This window comes from Rhamphochromis longiceps, linkage group LG9 (assembly GCF_057381845.1).
Source record: "Rhamphochromis longiceps isolate RC_006_pf linkage group LG9, R_longiceps_female_GT1.1, whole genome shotgun sequence".
Classification (NCBI taxonomy): domain Eukaryota; kingdom Metazoa; phylum Chordata; class Actinopteri; order Cichliformes; family Cichlidae; genus Rhamphochromis; species Rhamphochromis longiceps.
The window spans coordinates 18587115-18602390 of record NC_140565.1 but is presented as its reverse complement, the minus strand read 5'-3'; the positions used below and the strand labels follow the sequence as shown (position 1 = coordinate 18602390).

The 15276-nt window shown below is 40.4% G+C and overlaps 1 protein-coding gene across 2 annotated transcripts in view; it reads right to left on the bottom strand.

Moving 5' to 3' along the window:
- rttn (rotatin) overlaps positions 1–15276 on the bottom strand; it is a 37106-nt gene that overhangs the window by 9651 nt on the left and 12179 nt on the right. For both annotated transcript variants that reach the window (XM_085418604.1, XM_085418605.1), the window contains exons 20-39: positions 13322–13407; positions 12661–12778; positions 11977–12073; positions 11820–11885; positions 11489–11680; positions 10398–10640; positions 8881–9037; positions 7146–7312; positions 6519–6738; positions 5339–5467; positions 5083–5193; positions 4135–4293; positions 3645–3722; positions 2703–2901; positions 2426–2523; positions 2253–2340; positions 1729–1930; positions 1288–1378; positions 839–989; positions 460–597 (exon numbers count right to left, since the gene is read on the bottom strand). In XM_085418604.1, coding sequence (XP_085274730.1) covers positions 460–597; positions 839–989; positions 1288–1378; positions 1729–1930; positions 2253–2340; positions 2426–2523; positions 2703–2901; positions 3645–3722; positions 4135–4293; positions 5083–5193; positions 5339–5467; positions 6519–6738; positions 7146–7312; positions 8881–9037; positions 10398–10640; positions 11489–11680; positions 11820–11885; positions 11977–12073; positions 12661–12778; positions 13322–13407 — 2790 coding nt within the window. The remainder of the gene's footprint in view (positions 1–459; positions 598–838; positions 990–1287; positions 1379–1728; positions 1931–2252; positions 2341–2425; positions 2524–2702; positions 2902–3644; positions 3723–4134; positions 4294–5082; positions 5194–5338; positions 5468–6518; positions 6739–7145; positions 7313–8880; positions 9038–10397; positions 10641–11488; positions 11681–11819; positions 11886–11976; positions 12074–12660; positions 12779–13321; positions 13408–15276) is intronic.

Genomic DNA, 15276 nt, shown 5'->3' with positions numbered 1-15276 from the left:
AATCACACAAGAAGACAAGTAGGGGTAGTATGAGGACAGGATGCAATTATCGTATCGTAGCATCTGTTCAGGAAAGTTAATACAAATAGTAATGATGCAAAAAGCATGTTAAAAAGACAGAATTGATTTTTTTCTGCATCAGATTTAAGGCTGCACAATTACACCTAAAATGCTAAACCTGATTATTTAGTCAGTTACTGCAATCAACATAATTACACCTAATCACGGTTATCAGTCTTTTATGATGTAAGACCGCATTTCATCAAGCAAGAGCTTGTGTCTTAAACCTCAGTGGGCTGTTTAAATCAAATGGAATACATAATTTCACAATAGTATATAATTGTGCAATATGAGAAGTGATCAATATTACAATATAAAATTCTGTAGTCCAAATTGCAGTTATTACATTACTCTACCCCCCTAGTTTTGCTCGCATACTGAGCCGAGCAACCTGCGTACCTGCAAACGCTCGCCAGTGTCTCCCCAGCGCAGCACAGACAGATGGGTGCGCTGCTGAGCCGTCCCTCTTCACCAGAGTAGCCAGGAGCATAAACACGTCTACCCAGCACATACAAACCACGTCCCGGGTACCTGCGTCTGAGGAGGGAAAGGGTGAGTCACAAATTTTCTGACACAAGACAGCCACAAAGAGACACACAGAGTGCACTACAGGGCATGCTGCAAGAAGAGTGGGACCAATGTCCAAAAAGGACTTGATTTTGAAGAACTGTTTAGGTTTTTTGGGGGGGAGGGGGGAGTCACCAATGATGGCATACATACAAATTTTGGAAAACAGTCTAAATCATTGTTTCCTTTAAATATAATATGATTTTCTAACCTAAACCATTAGTATCCAGCATGAGCACAGCCACCAGAGAAGACAACAGCTTCTTCAGGAAGTCCATCTGTCCAATCGGCTCCTCGCTCACTGTGACATATGACTGCAGGAGTTTTGAAAAGCTGGACAGGAACTGAAGTATGGTGACAAACTAGAAAGGAAAAATAATGCAGATATTTATTGAACAGTTAAAATTAAAAAAAAAAAAATCATATGATTAAAAACATGTCCAAAACAATGGTATGTTTTGAATATGAGCTTGTTTAGTATTCCACCCACACTGAAATCTGGAGATGCTCTTAGATAACCTCGTGCTGCACTCAAATGCACTGTTTTGCTTTGTTTTTTCAAACCAGCCCACAGTTTTTTGTGGTAAGATATAATAATAATAGAAATGTTAAAAACGTTGGAAAAATTTCTTTAGATGCATCTAACGCAGTAATCCTCACCTGGCGTTTGATGTCCTCTCTCTCTCCTGGAAGGATGTTTGGCGTCTTCAGCTCAGTCAGACACTTTTCAACGGAGCCAAGAGCCACCAGACTGAAGAAGAAAATAAACATGATGGAGAAAGTGTGTGCTTGCAAGGAACCAGCTAGAGGGGGATTAAGGCTACAATTAACGCAAATTCTGTAGTCAAATATGCACACTTTTATTTAAATGGTGAAAAAAAACGGTGCAGGAATGCAAGGTGTAGTTTTTGTATCTGTATTTTATGGTTTTTGTGTTTACAAGGACAAAAACTTTCTGCTTTTGTTTTTTTTTACAAGTCTTTCCCTTAAATGATTATTTGCTTAAAAGCGCAAACACTTAAATCAATGCTTGCTTAAGATGATAATACATCAAGGGTGGTTGAGCTGGTGTTCATGTGGACTCAGCATGTGACCTCTTACCTGGCCAGAGCTTGAAGGAGCTGGTTATGTCGGATGGCAGTGAGGGTGAAGTCTGGCAGGATGGCCAGCAGGTTGGTCAGCAGGCCGCAGTGGGCCGTCAGGAGGTCAGGCGTTACCTTGACAACGGGTTCCATGGCCAAGGGCTCGCCCTGTCGGGAGTCCTGCGAGGTAATAGAGTTGCTGGTGTCTGTGTCGCTCTGGCCTGCGAGACACATCAATAGAGGGCTAACAGACACACTTCCTGAAAAAGGGTTCACATATTGTAAATCACGTCTCTGTCTCTGGCTACCAACCACTGACCACATAATCAAAAGCAGTAAACCAAAGAAAAGCTGCACTACTTTCTCAGCTGTGTATTTAGGATGCTCACATAAACACAAAACTTGGTTTAGTTTAAGACAATCAGTAGCCATATTGAGAGCCGCTGTTTCAGAAGGGAAAAAATAAAAGGTTTATGCAGTACTAAGAAGTAAACACACAGTTTTACTGAGGCTGTTATCCACAGACATTTCTCATTTCAGTACCTTGAGCCATCAGTCTGCTGACAGGGGTATCTTGTGTCATACTCAGTGGGGAGGGAGCCTTTGGGGAGTGTGGCCTTGAATCTCTTATCTATAATGGACAACATTAAGATGTGAGGATCCATTTAACTTTAATGCAGCGGTTCATTTATTGGTATGCATATTGCTGCGCTGACCACAGTGCTAGAGGTGGAGAGAGAGCTGGAGGGTCTGCTGGAGTTGACTGTGGGTGCTGGTGGGTTGCGTCCCGAAAGCCACAGAGAATTCTCAGAATCTACACAAGCATATAAACAAAACAACAGATACAGATTACAGCAGTGTTATAAGAAAATGTAGGGGGAAAAAGGGAAGAAAATCAATAATGAAAGTCAGTGTGGATGTGTACTGCTGGAACAAATCCACATTATCAGGCTTGAAGAGAGTAATTAAGGAAAATCAAAAGAATTAGCTTACCCGATGAGGCGCTCTCCTGAAGTCTTGGGCCACAGTGAGAGCCAACACGAGGCTGGATGTAGAAAGTGTACCTGCCACAGTAACAACTGGAGGCAGAGAGACCCACATGCTGGAAATACTGACAGTGATAGAGCAGAGCCTGCAGTGCTGGAAGACCCACCAAAGACACCCCAGACACTTCATCGCGAACACACGGGTGCTAGACGATGAGAGGGCGACAGGAGAATAGATGTTTCAGTATTTAATGCAAACATTATATTTTTATGATGCAATTATGATTCCCATTGAAATTTACAAATTAAAAACAAAGAAATCAAAGAGAGTTGAAGAAAAGGACAAAGTGTAGAGGCTGAGGGCATTCGTTAAGTTGCGCCACTGATGTAAGACATTTCATTCATTTTACAAATGTCACTTCATAGCTACAGGATGACATTTTGTGTCCTAGTTTTATTTTGTTTTTGGATCTTTCTTTTCTTTTCATATAGCCCCTGCACAGCTAGGCAGCAAGTGTAACCGTTTCTGCTTTCTTTTTTTTGCACTTGGCCTGCTTTGTACTTTGCAATATTGTGTGCATCAGATTTAGTAAACAACAAGCTTTGCTTTTATAAGATAAGAACACACGATACCTTCTTCTTTTTTTTTTTCAATTTCTGACTTACAGCTCCCTTGATGAGTAATGGCATGCTGAATTAGTTTGATGTTTTGACAGATTTAAATGTGATTTTTGGGGGGGTTTAGTGCTGGAAGCCTGCACCCTCAGTACAGCTTCAGTTCTAGCAACACCCCTGAACCCTGCAGGGCTTAACTAGAGAGGAGAGGATGGTTTGGAATGGAAAGGAGGGACAGAGAGGGGATATAAAGAGAGAAAAACCAAATGAGAGAGAAAGTGAAAACAGTTCATGGTCTATAAAAGCTTTTTAACTGGCTGGCAGATCTGCCGACCTGCCAGTGGGAGTCCTTGGCCTCCTCTGCGTTGGCAGGCATAGGCATCACCAGCAAGTTCTGCAGGATAAATGCAGCCTAGACACACAAACAATTAAAAAAAAAAAAAAAAAAAAAAGGACACACACACACACACACACACACACACACACACACACACACACACACACACACACACACACACACACACACACACACACTGAGTCAACTTAAACTAAATCAGCAACAGTGCCATCTGCCTTTATTTGGCTGGTAATACATTCAAGTCCAGACTCATTTTCTGACCACTCATTAGGTGAAAATGAAATTTGCTTTCCTTCCACTGAGACATATATACTCTGCAACTCATAGTTTACCTATCACTAATCATCTCTGCATGTTCTATATATTCACCCAAGAGTCCTCAGGTTAAACCATTAGTGATAATAATCAATAACCCAGAATATTTCTGGCTTTAACAGTCAACACAGTTGCAGTTCAAACACTGTACCTCTCTGCGGACCATGCTGCTCTCCTGTTGATCCAAGAGGATGTTGAGCAATGTGCCCCACAGGCCTCCACTTATGTTCTGACAGCTGGCACACAGAGCCTGGCACCCGCTGGGCATCGAGGATAGAGCTGCACCCAAACTCAAACTGGCAAATCTCACCTGACATGAAAGAATAAACCCACGTTTGAAACGAGGAAGAGAGAACACTGAGATGAAGCTTTGTTAAAGAAAAAACAAAACAAAAACATGACATGTTAATGTTATGGTACACATCTAATGCAATAAATGTGAATTTGGTCATGGTGGTTTTTATTTTTACTATAATATCATACTGACATTTAAACTGAAAACATAGTCTTCTTTGTCAAGGGAGCCTCTTAGACTGACTTGTGTGGGAAGTCATTTTTGAGCAGTGCATTTGGTACGACTAGCTGTCATGTACTTCCTTTATGCCTGTGAGCTCTTGTGCAACTGTTACAGGGTTCTTCCCCCGCCCCAGAAGCCAAACATCTAAAGCTTTATTTTAAAAACAGACAGGGTTTACAAAAAATGAAGGTGAAAAATCAAATGTAAACTCAACTCCTTTACTCTCTTACAGCAAATTCATATATTGAAGTATAAACACTAAATAAACATAGCCCAAAAAGTAAGGACATTTGTGTTTGGTTGATTATTTCGTTGTTGTAACAGTGCTACTTGGCAATAAATTACATAGTTGTCCAATAAACAACACCAATTAAGAGTCAGTAACAGAATAAGCTGTTTGGAAAGTTTTTATTGGGCATAACGCTGCTGCTCAAACCACAAATGCATTTTCCGTACCATTTAAAGCGACATAAACACGCCTTCCAACAATATTAGGATTTATTTCCAACAAACAAATAATCAACCGAACACAGTAAACATAGTTTTCGTGTTATGTTTGCATATAAAAGTGGCGCTCATTACCTCTTGATCTCGGTCCACCCATAACGGGATCAACCATGCTAAACCCAGCTGAGAGGAACTGGCTTCTTCGGCAGCTGCTTCATTCCCCAAAGACCACTGTGGAATCATGTCCTAGTGCAGGAAAAAAAAAAACACTTCGGTTTTACTCCAACGTCTTTTAATAATTTGCAGAAAAGTGTTCACTAACTATAAACACAGTAGGATCTCAATTCTAGAGCATGTTTTCTGCTGTATACTGCAGTATGTTGACACTTGCCTTGTCCTTGTTTTCAGACATCATCTCATGAGACAAGTGAAGCAAGCAGATGACTGCATTCTTGGTAACACCTTTCCCCATGAACGACAAGGAGTTGCCACCCCACTCAACGTAAAATGAGGATATCACCTGGGTAGATAACAGAATATATTGGAAATATTATATCCTTATGTGCCAATTAAGATTATGACACTATCTATCTATCTAAAAAGACATAGATACAGTGCAGAGGTCGTTCATATTTGGTATGTAGTTGTTATCCAATGCTACACCTACTTTCAGTGTGAACACCAAAGGCACAGTCAGTTGAGCAAACAGAGTAGTTGCTTCTGTGTTAATGCAAACTGTATGCTTGTCATGCAGCCCAATGCATCCAAATGAAAATTAAATACAGCTGAGACTAATTATTTTTGCTTTGGTGTGCCATCAGGATGTGTGGTTGCACATATGAGCAGATGAAGAGAGAGAGGAGCCCAAGGCTTGCTGAGATTTGGGCCTCTACTTTGCCAGGAGGAGGTGGGGGAGGAGTCAACGAGGTGATCTATAGCAGGTGAGAGGCGGGCGAAAAGGTTAAAAAGCCGACGATGAAAGAGGACGATATCGGAATCTGAGAGACCGAAGCTGCCATTACAAATCCTAACTGCAAAAGCAAATTAACCTTCAGTCTCCATTAAATGTTAATTTATGTCAATAAAAGCTGCCCCCCAAATAACAAACAAAAGGCTGTTCCCGTGTAAACAGAGCTGTCTGTTCCTTGGGGGTCTTCATTTCAAAGCAAAACTAAATGTGGACACCTCTGTGCTCTGGACTGCTGTGCAAGCTGGTCTACACTGAGTTACGCTATTGTTTTATGGACCGTTGAACAGCTGAACAGATGGAATAGGCAAGGTTGATTAAGCTCATCAGCATCTTCACAGTGTGGCGTGTCTAATCAATGAATGTTTTTTACCTTTTGTTATTCATGTCCCGTAACCACATTTTTGCTTAATTTTAATTAATTCCACAGAAAGTACTCTGTTTGCCTTTTTCTTCATTTCTGTAGGCATTCTCGTATCTGATGAGAGGGGAAAAGCTTCGGCACTTGCCAATGCAGCGCACGAGCATATGCGCACACACTGTGCAGACAAAGAACTTGACACTCATGCCACATGCAAATACAAACTGATGGACAAACACATACCTCTAATAACCCACTGAGATACTTGGAGCAAAGGGAGCTGGGCTCCAGGTCAGGGCAGTGGGAGCTCCAGCCAGGCTGGGCAGTCACGCTGATCATGCCCTGCAGTGTCCTCTCCAGGCTGGGAAGGCCATAAAAACGCGGTGCATCAGACACCCGCAGGCTCTGAAGCAAACGGACGGCCAGCTGGCTCTTGAAGGGGCCGGCTAATGCCAAACATAGCCTGGACAGACAGGAAAGGAGAGAACGAGAAAGACAGAAGCGAGCAAATCAGACAGAAAAAGGCAAAAAAGGCAGAAAAAGAGCGATAAAGACTGAATTATTTATACCTAGCACTACAAAAAGGTATTTTGTGTAAAATATGGCTGAATGTTTTGGTAAGGCAAAAAATGCCTCAGCTGTAGTGGAGAAAAAGTATTTGATATGTTAGAAGCAGATAAATCTCAATGATACGCATCACGTTATAATGTAAAAAGGAAAAAAAACATCTAACCTGTCCAATGTAATTACAAAGTTGTGTTTTACTTAAAAGTTCAAATTATTTAATCTAAAAAAAAAAAAAAAAAGAACCACTGGCTGTCATATGTGACTTCACCTAAGGAAGCCACAAGTGTGTCTGTGAAAACCTACCTGTCAGTGGTGTGTGATAGGCAGCGGAGTAAGGTTTTAAAGAAGTGGGTGAGCTCTCTCTGCAGTCTTTGGCTCACATGGTTCTTCACTTCTTGATGCTCCCCTGTGCTCTGAGTTGAGGTCTGGTTCTCCACACCTAGCAGCAAATTCAGCAGAGACACAGCATCCTGGAAGATACGGATACTGTTGAATTGTACGTAATTATTTTAAATTCACCCCCATAATTTGTGCATTCCTAGCTAGTAGTGTTGAGTGTATTTACTTTAGTTATAGAGGTTTTAAACTGAAGGGAGAAAAGAAAAACTGACTTATGGAGTATTATGGAGAGAAGGGCGAGAAGTGTATGCAAGCAACCACCTCCTTCTCTCCCTAAAAAACCTGCCTCTGCAATGCCAAACAGCAGAATTTCATACTGAGCAGTGCACACAGAGTGGGTAGTTAATCCAAGTCTATGAAGTGACAGATGTTCCTGAAACAGCTCAGTAATTACAGAAAAAGTCAGAGCAGCACTGCTCACCCCTGCCAGGCATTCAGTGTGAGTCTTCGTTAGCTGCCAGGGGAGGAATTATTGTTTACACACACATTAATGAGAAAGCCAAGGTGAAACTGATTAAATCCTAAAAGCAGCACTGAAAAAGTGAGATGATTTTTCTGTTAAGGTATAAAAAAAAAAAAAAAAAAACTATGAATGTGACTTTGTTTTAAGGAAATAAGGAAATAATCTCTGCCACAGGCCTGAGGTAGAAAGCTACGAAACCATTTTCAGTTATGAAAAAGTAATATGGTTGCGCGACGGTGTGTGTGTTTGTGTGTGAGTGATTTATCCATGCTTTGATTGCATATTTATAGCTTTCTGCTTCTAACCAGATTACCAGCTAATGGAAACACATACACACATATTTTAATGGTACTAACAAGGTGAGCTATGGTGTGACACATAAATAAGATGAGTAAGGTATGTATGGATAAGATGGCCACTAGTTTAATGGGAAACTAGAGTGCTCAATGAATCCATAACTAAAATAATGTGTACACGCTGTGCCAAAAAACTAGGAACTAACTAAAGTAAAATGGCTGGACATTAGTAAGATAAGATAAGATACCTTTATTAGTCCCACAAGGGGAAATTTCATGTTAAGGCTGCCGACATACTGCACGCAATGGCGGTGCCATCTTACCCTCCGACCATACATACATTACACAAAAACATCACATGGGGAAGACCTCGTCAGAGAGGTATAACAATGGCAAATGCACCACATGAGGAAAGATAAGGAGAAAAAAAAAAACTCCCCCCAGACTGAGCTCCACTCTTAATACACCAGAGAAACACACAACAAGCTCAGGGATGGGTAAAGGATGAGAGACAGCCAATGTAGACAGTACATCCGGGCCTGCAGCCTATGCGCTGGTCTCCTTGATCCACCGTCAGCATCGGAAGGGAATAAGTGTCGAAGGCGTTTGGAGGAGGAGGAGGGGGGGGGGGGGGGGGGGGGGGGGGGTGTACATCAGCATGTGCATATATGTCTGTATGTGTACGTGTGTGCGTGTCCAGAGTTCAGCTGAGACAGTGTCCTTCGCCCTGCCAGGCTAAGTAAACAGTAATCACTACAAACTCTGTAGCTGTCTGTGTTTGAACCATGCTAAACAGCATAGCTCCTGTTAAATGAAATGAAACTATAATGATTTTTTTTTTAAAGTGAGGTTTTTCTTTCACACATGTCATGATGTGTACCTGGTTGAGAAGTAGCTCCAGTATCCAGCGCAGGTCCTCGTCCTCTGAGTCGGCCGCAAATTCAGTGTGAATCTGCGTGAAGTAGGCATTCAAAAATGCAATGATGCCCACCAGCAACCTTTCATCCTCAACACAGGCTGGGCGCACCTGGAGAAACCTGCAGGGAGGAAGAGGAGGAGAAAGAGACAACATTAGAAGAAAAACCATGGTTGAGAAGGATAATAACATTGATTGAATAACACTGATCAGATCAGAGAAATAACTGACATATGTGAGTTTGTGTTTATGGAGACTTATTCCAAAATGTCTTCATTGTTACTGAAGTATTACATTTCATTCATCACTTTTTAGTACCTTGTTGCGTCCTCCTTTTGTCTTCAGACCTACTTTAATTCTCCTTCTTCGTGGCACAAATTTATCAAGGTGCTGGAACCATTCCTCAGAGATTTCGGTCCATACTGACATGCTACCATTACACAGCTACTGCAGATTTGTTGGCCTCACCAGCAATGACCCTCAGGTAGGCTGTGGTGTTTAAATTATGCTCAGCTGGTACTAAGTGATCCATAGTGTGCCAAGAAAAAAAGATATGCTTTACACTATTACACCACCAGCAACCTGAACACTTCAGCCATATCTCTGTGACTAAATGCACTGGATTACCATCATGTGATTGGCTGATTAGATATTTGCGTTCATAAGCAGATGAACACGTGTACCTAATAAAGTGGCAGATGAGTGTCTATGTCTCACTCAGTTTTGCTAAATACCCATTTCCAAAAAAACTGAGAACCTGTGTAAATATAAATAAACACAATGCTTCCAGCTTATTCAGATCCTAAATTAAGGGAGAATAGTTCAAAAAACATTTATACAATGTTGAAAAAATACATGTTTATTTTGAATTGGATGTCACCCACTCATTCGGCTAAGCTTATATCTGTGTTGCATCACCATTTCTTTCAACAACACTCTGTAGGTGTTTAGGAATTGAGGACACCAGTTGCTGTAGTTCTGAGAGCACAATGTTTTTCCATTTTTGCATTCTTAGGATTTGAGCAGACCAACATTTCAGGGCTTTCTTTGTCATATTTTCGGTTTCATAATGTGCCAAATGTGTTGAATGGATGACAAGTCTGAGCTGCAGGCAAGTCAAATTAGCACTCTTACTACAGAGTCATGCTGTTATAATGCATTCACAAATGTCACTTGGCATTGTTTTGCTGAAATAAGCAAGTTGAAAAAGACATTGTCTGAATGGAAGCGTACGCTGCTCGCAGACCTGAATATATTGTTCAGGTCTGTGCTCAGTTTTTGCCTGTGCTACAACATAAAGTGCATTTTTAAAAGTATAAACATTTCACATCTCATTTTCCATATTTGACATATTGCCTATACCGAATTTTAATCCTTGAATTCTATCTTTATTTACATTTTACACACAGGATTACATTTACTGGTTTTGGTAACAGTGTGAGAAAAGTTCATAAATCCTTGATTATAATTATCTAGTGTACCTGGTCACTGCAGCCTGCCAGCTGAGGGAGTGAAGGGTCTCCCTGCATCTGTAGGTGGGAATGTGTGGGAATGCCAGCCTGTCAATCAACAGGTAGATGCTGAGCCTGGAGAGAGCAGAGGCCACAGAACTGTGCCCTGATGCGGTGACGATGGCCTGGATACAATCCTGCAGCGCAGTGGGAAGGTGCACTGCCTTCAGCCACAAAACTTGTGTTTCTGACAGCTTTAAGTCGGGATGGAATCTAAGGGGAATACAATGTTAATGGTTTAAAAATGTATATATTCCAAATTAAAGCGCATGACTACTGATGAGCTGGCAAGTTTATTGCTTAAGCAGCAGCCTCAGAATCACTAATGACTGCATTAACAGTCATATTTGATCACCAGTCTAGTGGGATGAGACATTTATGATTCATCAGAAGTTTTGAGAATTTCTTACAACTGATTAAAGCAGAGGTAGCCATGTTTTTTTCGAGTGTGGTAACAAAAAAACAACAATATCTGAAGCTGATCGCTTTGATACATAGCTATACTTCACATAAACACTAAGTACAAAGAAGACACCCGTCTATTTTATTGACTAATCAATCTTAAACAAGTGCTGTTTTCCCCAGTCACAGCATTGTGTGAAATTCAGTTTAAGATGGACTAATCCATCCATGGTGTGCTTCAAACATCTGTGCTGTAATCAAACTGGCTGAATTTGGGAGAGACACTCTCATTTGTTTGAATTAGGTCACATTAGAAGTAAATGAAGACAGATGAAACACAAGATGGCAAGGCTGAATCTAAAACTTCACCGCAATGCTCTACAACAGGGAATGTTTTAAAAGAGTGATATCTATAACTCAAAGCCTTTTCTCAAAAAAGAAAAAAAAAAATCCTGTCACAGAATTATTGCTCAGGTAAGTTTCTTTGGCAGTCTACTAGACTACTTTGCTTGACACAGAAACATTCATCTACCATGGTGTCCAATCTCTAATTTAATCCTAATTTTTAAACACAAAAAAAGAACACACATGAAACGCATTAGTACAATGGCCACACCTAACATTTGCACATATACAGTTGGAAATATGAAGGAGCTTACTCGCTGACATCTCTAGCAATGCCACAAAGCTCCTGAAGGAGGTTATCTATCCCAGAATGCCACGCAGTGTTCCAGTCCACCTGTAGGGCTTGGCGGGCAGGGTTAAGAGTTTGGAGGTCAGACGAAGGCACCAGTACGCAGCGGTACGGACTAACAGCATGATGAGTTGCTGCCTGAAATGGAACGTTGTACCTTGAAGAAAGATTAAAAACAAAACTGTGAATATTGTCTGTCAAGTGTTTTAATGACAGGGAAGTAAAAAAAGTGGCAACGAAGCACAAGGCAATATTTAACACTGCTGCTGACCTCCAGAAGTTTATGAAGGTCTTACCTGCGTGTTACTGCCAATGGCAGGGAGAATGGTGTGACGCTCACTTCTGTGGTGGACGTGTCAGACCTGATGACAGAAAAAGAGCACTGCAGTATTAAAAGGATGAACATTAATGCATGCACAAATGGAAATTTAAAGAGAGGAAAATTATGCTCACCATAAGTCAGTGCTGGCGATCTCATCAAATAGCAGTAAACTCATCAGAACAGCATTCTCACTTCCATCGCTTTTGTTCTCCTTCAATATGAACGATGCTATAATGAAGACCAAAATAGGCAATTTACATAACAATGACATCCAGAACTTTATCACTTGAGTCCATAAGAAGATTACAGAAGTAATAGTGAAGTAGTAGTTTATATTGCAAGAATTTATTTGCAAAAATAAACTTGCAAACACTTTTCTTATTAAATGTAAGACTCCACTGAATTTAAAATGTGGTTATGTTTAAAACACTGCATATCTTTTGCATGAATAAATTTCAATAAAGCTCTATTTTCTGTCTAGACCTGACTAAAACCATTACGCAAATATACATAAAATCACTTGAATTAAATGTCTTTTAATTTATAAACCAAGTTACATTTTAGCTCAAATTTATGCAACAAATATTAGAGCTGCTGTATATATTACCAACTACTATTAAGACTAAGCTGTTAAAAGTGCACTGCTGCCGAGCCGAGCTCTGTGGCAACAAGTTGCATCATACTAATATGCTACTTACTACAGTGTGACAGCATGGTTAAAAGCTATGCATCAGTGGATGACTTGAGAATATGGCCCCGAGCTACTCGACACAATGTGTGTAGCTGTTATTTAATGAGTTGTCTTGTGAATGTACCCCTGAGCAGTGTGAGGAGCAGGAGCTGCCGCTGTGCCAGGCTGTGCCTCAGAGATGGATCAGCGTACACCAGCTTTCTCAGGATACATACACAAGGCTCCAGTAGACAATCAAACCTCTGGGGAAAACAGCAACATACTCACTCGGTGTTTAATTGCAAGGAAAACACAAACAAAGCCACACGCTGCCAGTCGGCCTCGCCTTGTTCTGCCTCTCACAAATGCACAGGATTTCTTTAGTGTCAGCTCGCATAAGCTATACCTAAATTCTGTGACTGTGAAGGTTGCAGGCAAGGGAGGTTGGGAACAAATACAAGTCATTCTCTGTAGCCCTGTTACTCCACATCCATGTAGCGAGACATGTTGGACGATTACCCTCGGCAGTTTCTGATTAAAAGCCTGGGAATGGTCAGCAGACTGCATCAACTACAGGCCAGAAATCACTGCTGACCAGGGCCTGTCTGACAATATTTATACACGCCATTTCATCCTTCTATCATTCACGGCTCAGTGGTTTTCCTGCATCCACACATGAACTCACGTGAACACATAAACATGGACATATACATAAACGAGACAACATGTGACTTTATATATTTGGGTTATTGAGTTTCAATAGTAACTGTTTCAGTAAGCATCCACAGTCTGTTTCTCCTATTTACCTTGTTGCCATTTACACACTCCATAATTACAGAAAGGACTTTATCTGTTATTCCAAGGTTCTTTAGTACTGGGTGCATTGCTGTGTCTAAAGGGAAAGAAAGAAAACCGTTCAATATATGTCAAAACACACACACACAGTAAAGTATTGGGAAACAACAAACACTGGTGCCCTTACTACAAATTGTAGTTTTAACACAGCGTTTTGCGTATCACAGACTTTTATAATTGATTTACATTTTAGTGAATGCAGTTTTTGCAAAGCTTTTTCTGGGAGTAATAAGACATTCAAATCATCAATTATCCAGATGTAAATTAACATCTCTAAATCCTTGTATTATCACATTCTAAAACTGGCCTGGATGTGCCACCAAAGTTAGTGTTTCCCAATAAAAAAATCATTTCAATAAAAATAAAAAGCATTTTTTTTCTGAAGCGAAGCATTCTCACAGTGGAATAGCAGTGTATCTGAAAACCACCAGGGTTTTATTCATTACAAACCTAAGGAACAAGTTCTGTCATTTTGCAGGGAAGTTCCAACTTTTGAGAGCTGACAATAAGGAACTAAATCTGTCTAACTTTTGCAAAACATTATTTGCTGTTTGATAAGCTGAGGATTCATCTTTTCTATGAGCATTCGTTTCATTCCAGCTCAGTGTGACAGTTTCTGATGCTGTTTCGCTGCTCTCATCTGCTCTCAGTGGCACCATGCATGTGTCTTCCAAACTCCAATACATGTGTTTGTGTAACAGACACACACGGAGCAGAGGAGCTGATGACAATTTACCAAGTTACTGTAAGTAAAACTTGCAAAGAATAACATTTTATTCTGTGCAAATGGTCAGCTGACAATGACAGTTTTTTGAGATAATGTGGATTGCTGAATATAGCCCATGCTTTTTCCCCCTCTCTCGCTTGAAAGAGCTGAATGTAGACAGTACATTTCCTTCTGTATAATAATATACAGAAGGAAACGAATAACAATCTATTAGTTATTAATCTTTGGCTCTCTTCCACAGTGTGTCTCTTCCCTCACCCTCATCTGGTCGCAGATGGCCGATCCTCCCTGAGTCTGGTTCTAACTGAGGTTTCTTACTCTTAAAAGGGAGTTTTTCCTTCCCACTGTCACCAAGTGCTTGCTCTTGGGTCATCTAATTGTTTGGGTTTTCTCGATATCATTGAATTCTCTTCACCTTATAATATAATGCACCATGAGGTGACCGTTGTGATTCAGAGCTACATAAATAAAAAATTAAATTTTGCATTGAACTGTATAGCCAGAAAACTTGTTGTTGGGGCTCACAGATGTAGATTGGAGCAGGCATCCAAATGGTGAAGCAGCAATATTAGCACAATTCACATGTCAAATAAGACAAATCGGTGCATTAAATGTGTGAGTTATACATATGTGCAAAGTATATGTAGAGGGTGGAGCATAGCCTACACGAGTGATTGATGTCACTTGGCGTTCTTCTGTTGCTCTGCAATTTAGCTGCCAAAACACTAGTCAGCAGTGGAGTTTTCCTCCAGATGATTAAAAAAAGATGGCATAAGAAGTAGCTTGAGTAGTAACTTAGGATTAAATGGCAGTAATGAACGGGCCAATCAAAGTCATCGTAACTACATGTTGACACAACTCACATTCCTATAGTAGTGCACGTTAGATCATAGTTTAAGTTATGGCGTTGAGTTTTAAAAAGGTCTGCGATTAAGACATACCCATGATGCAGATTCAATGCAAGAGCACAAATCTTAAGCTACTTAAGACATGAAGGGATTACTATAATTGAAAAAAAAGAAGCTTCTAAATATGTAATTTTGAGGAAAAAGACAATGACAGAAGGATCTTAAAATATACTTTTACATATGTAGTCTAATCTAATATTAAGCAACTTGCAAAGGAAGGCTGATAAGTTGCTTTTACAAGCTTTAACCTGCCAGAACAAATATTTAACTT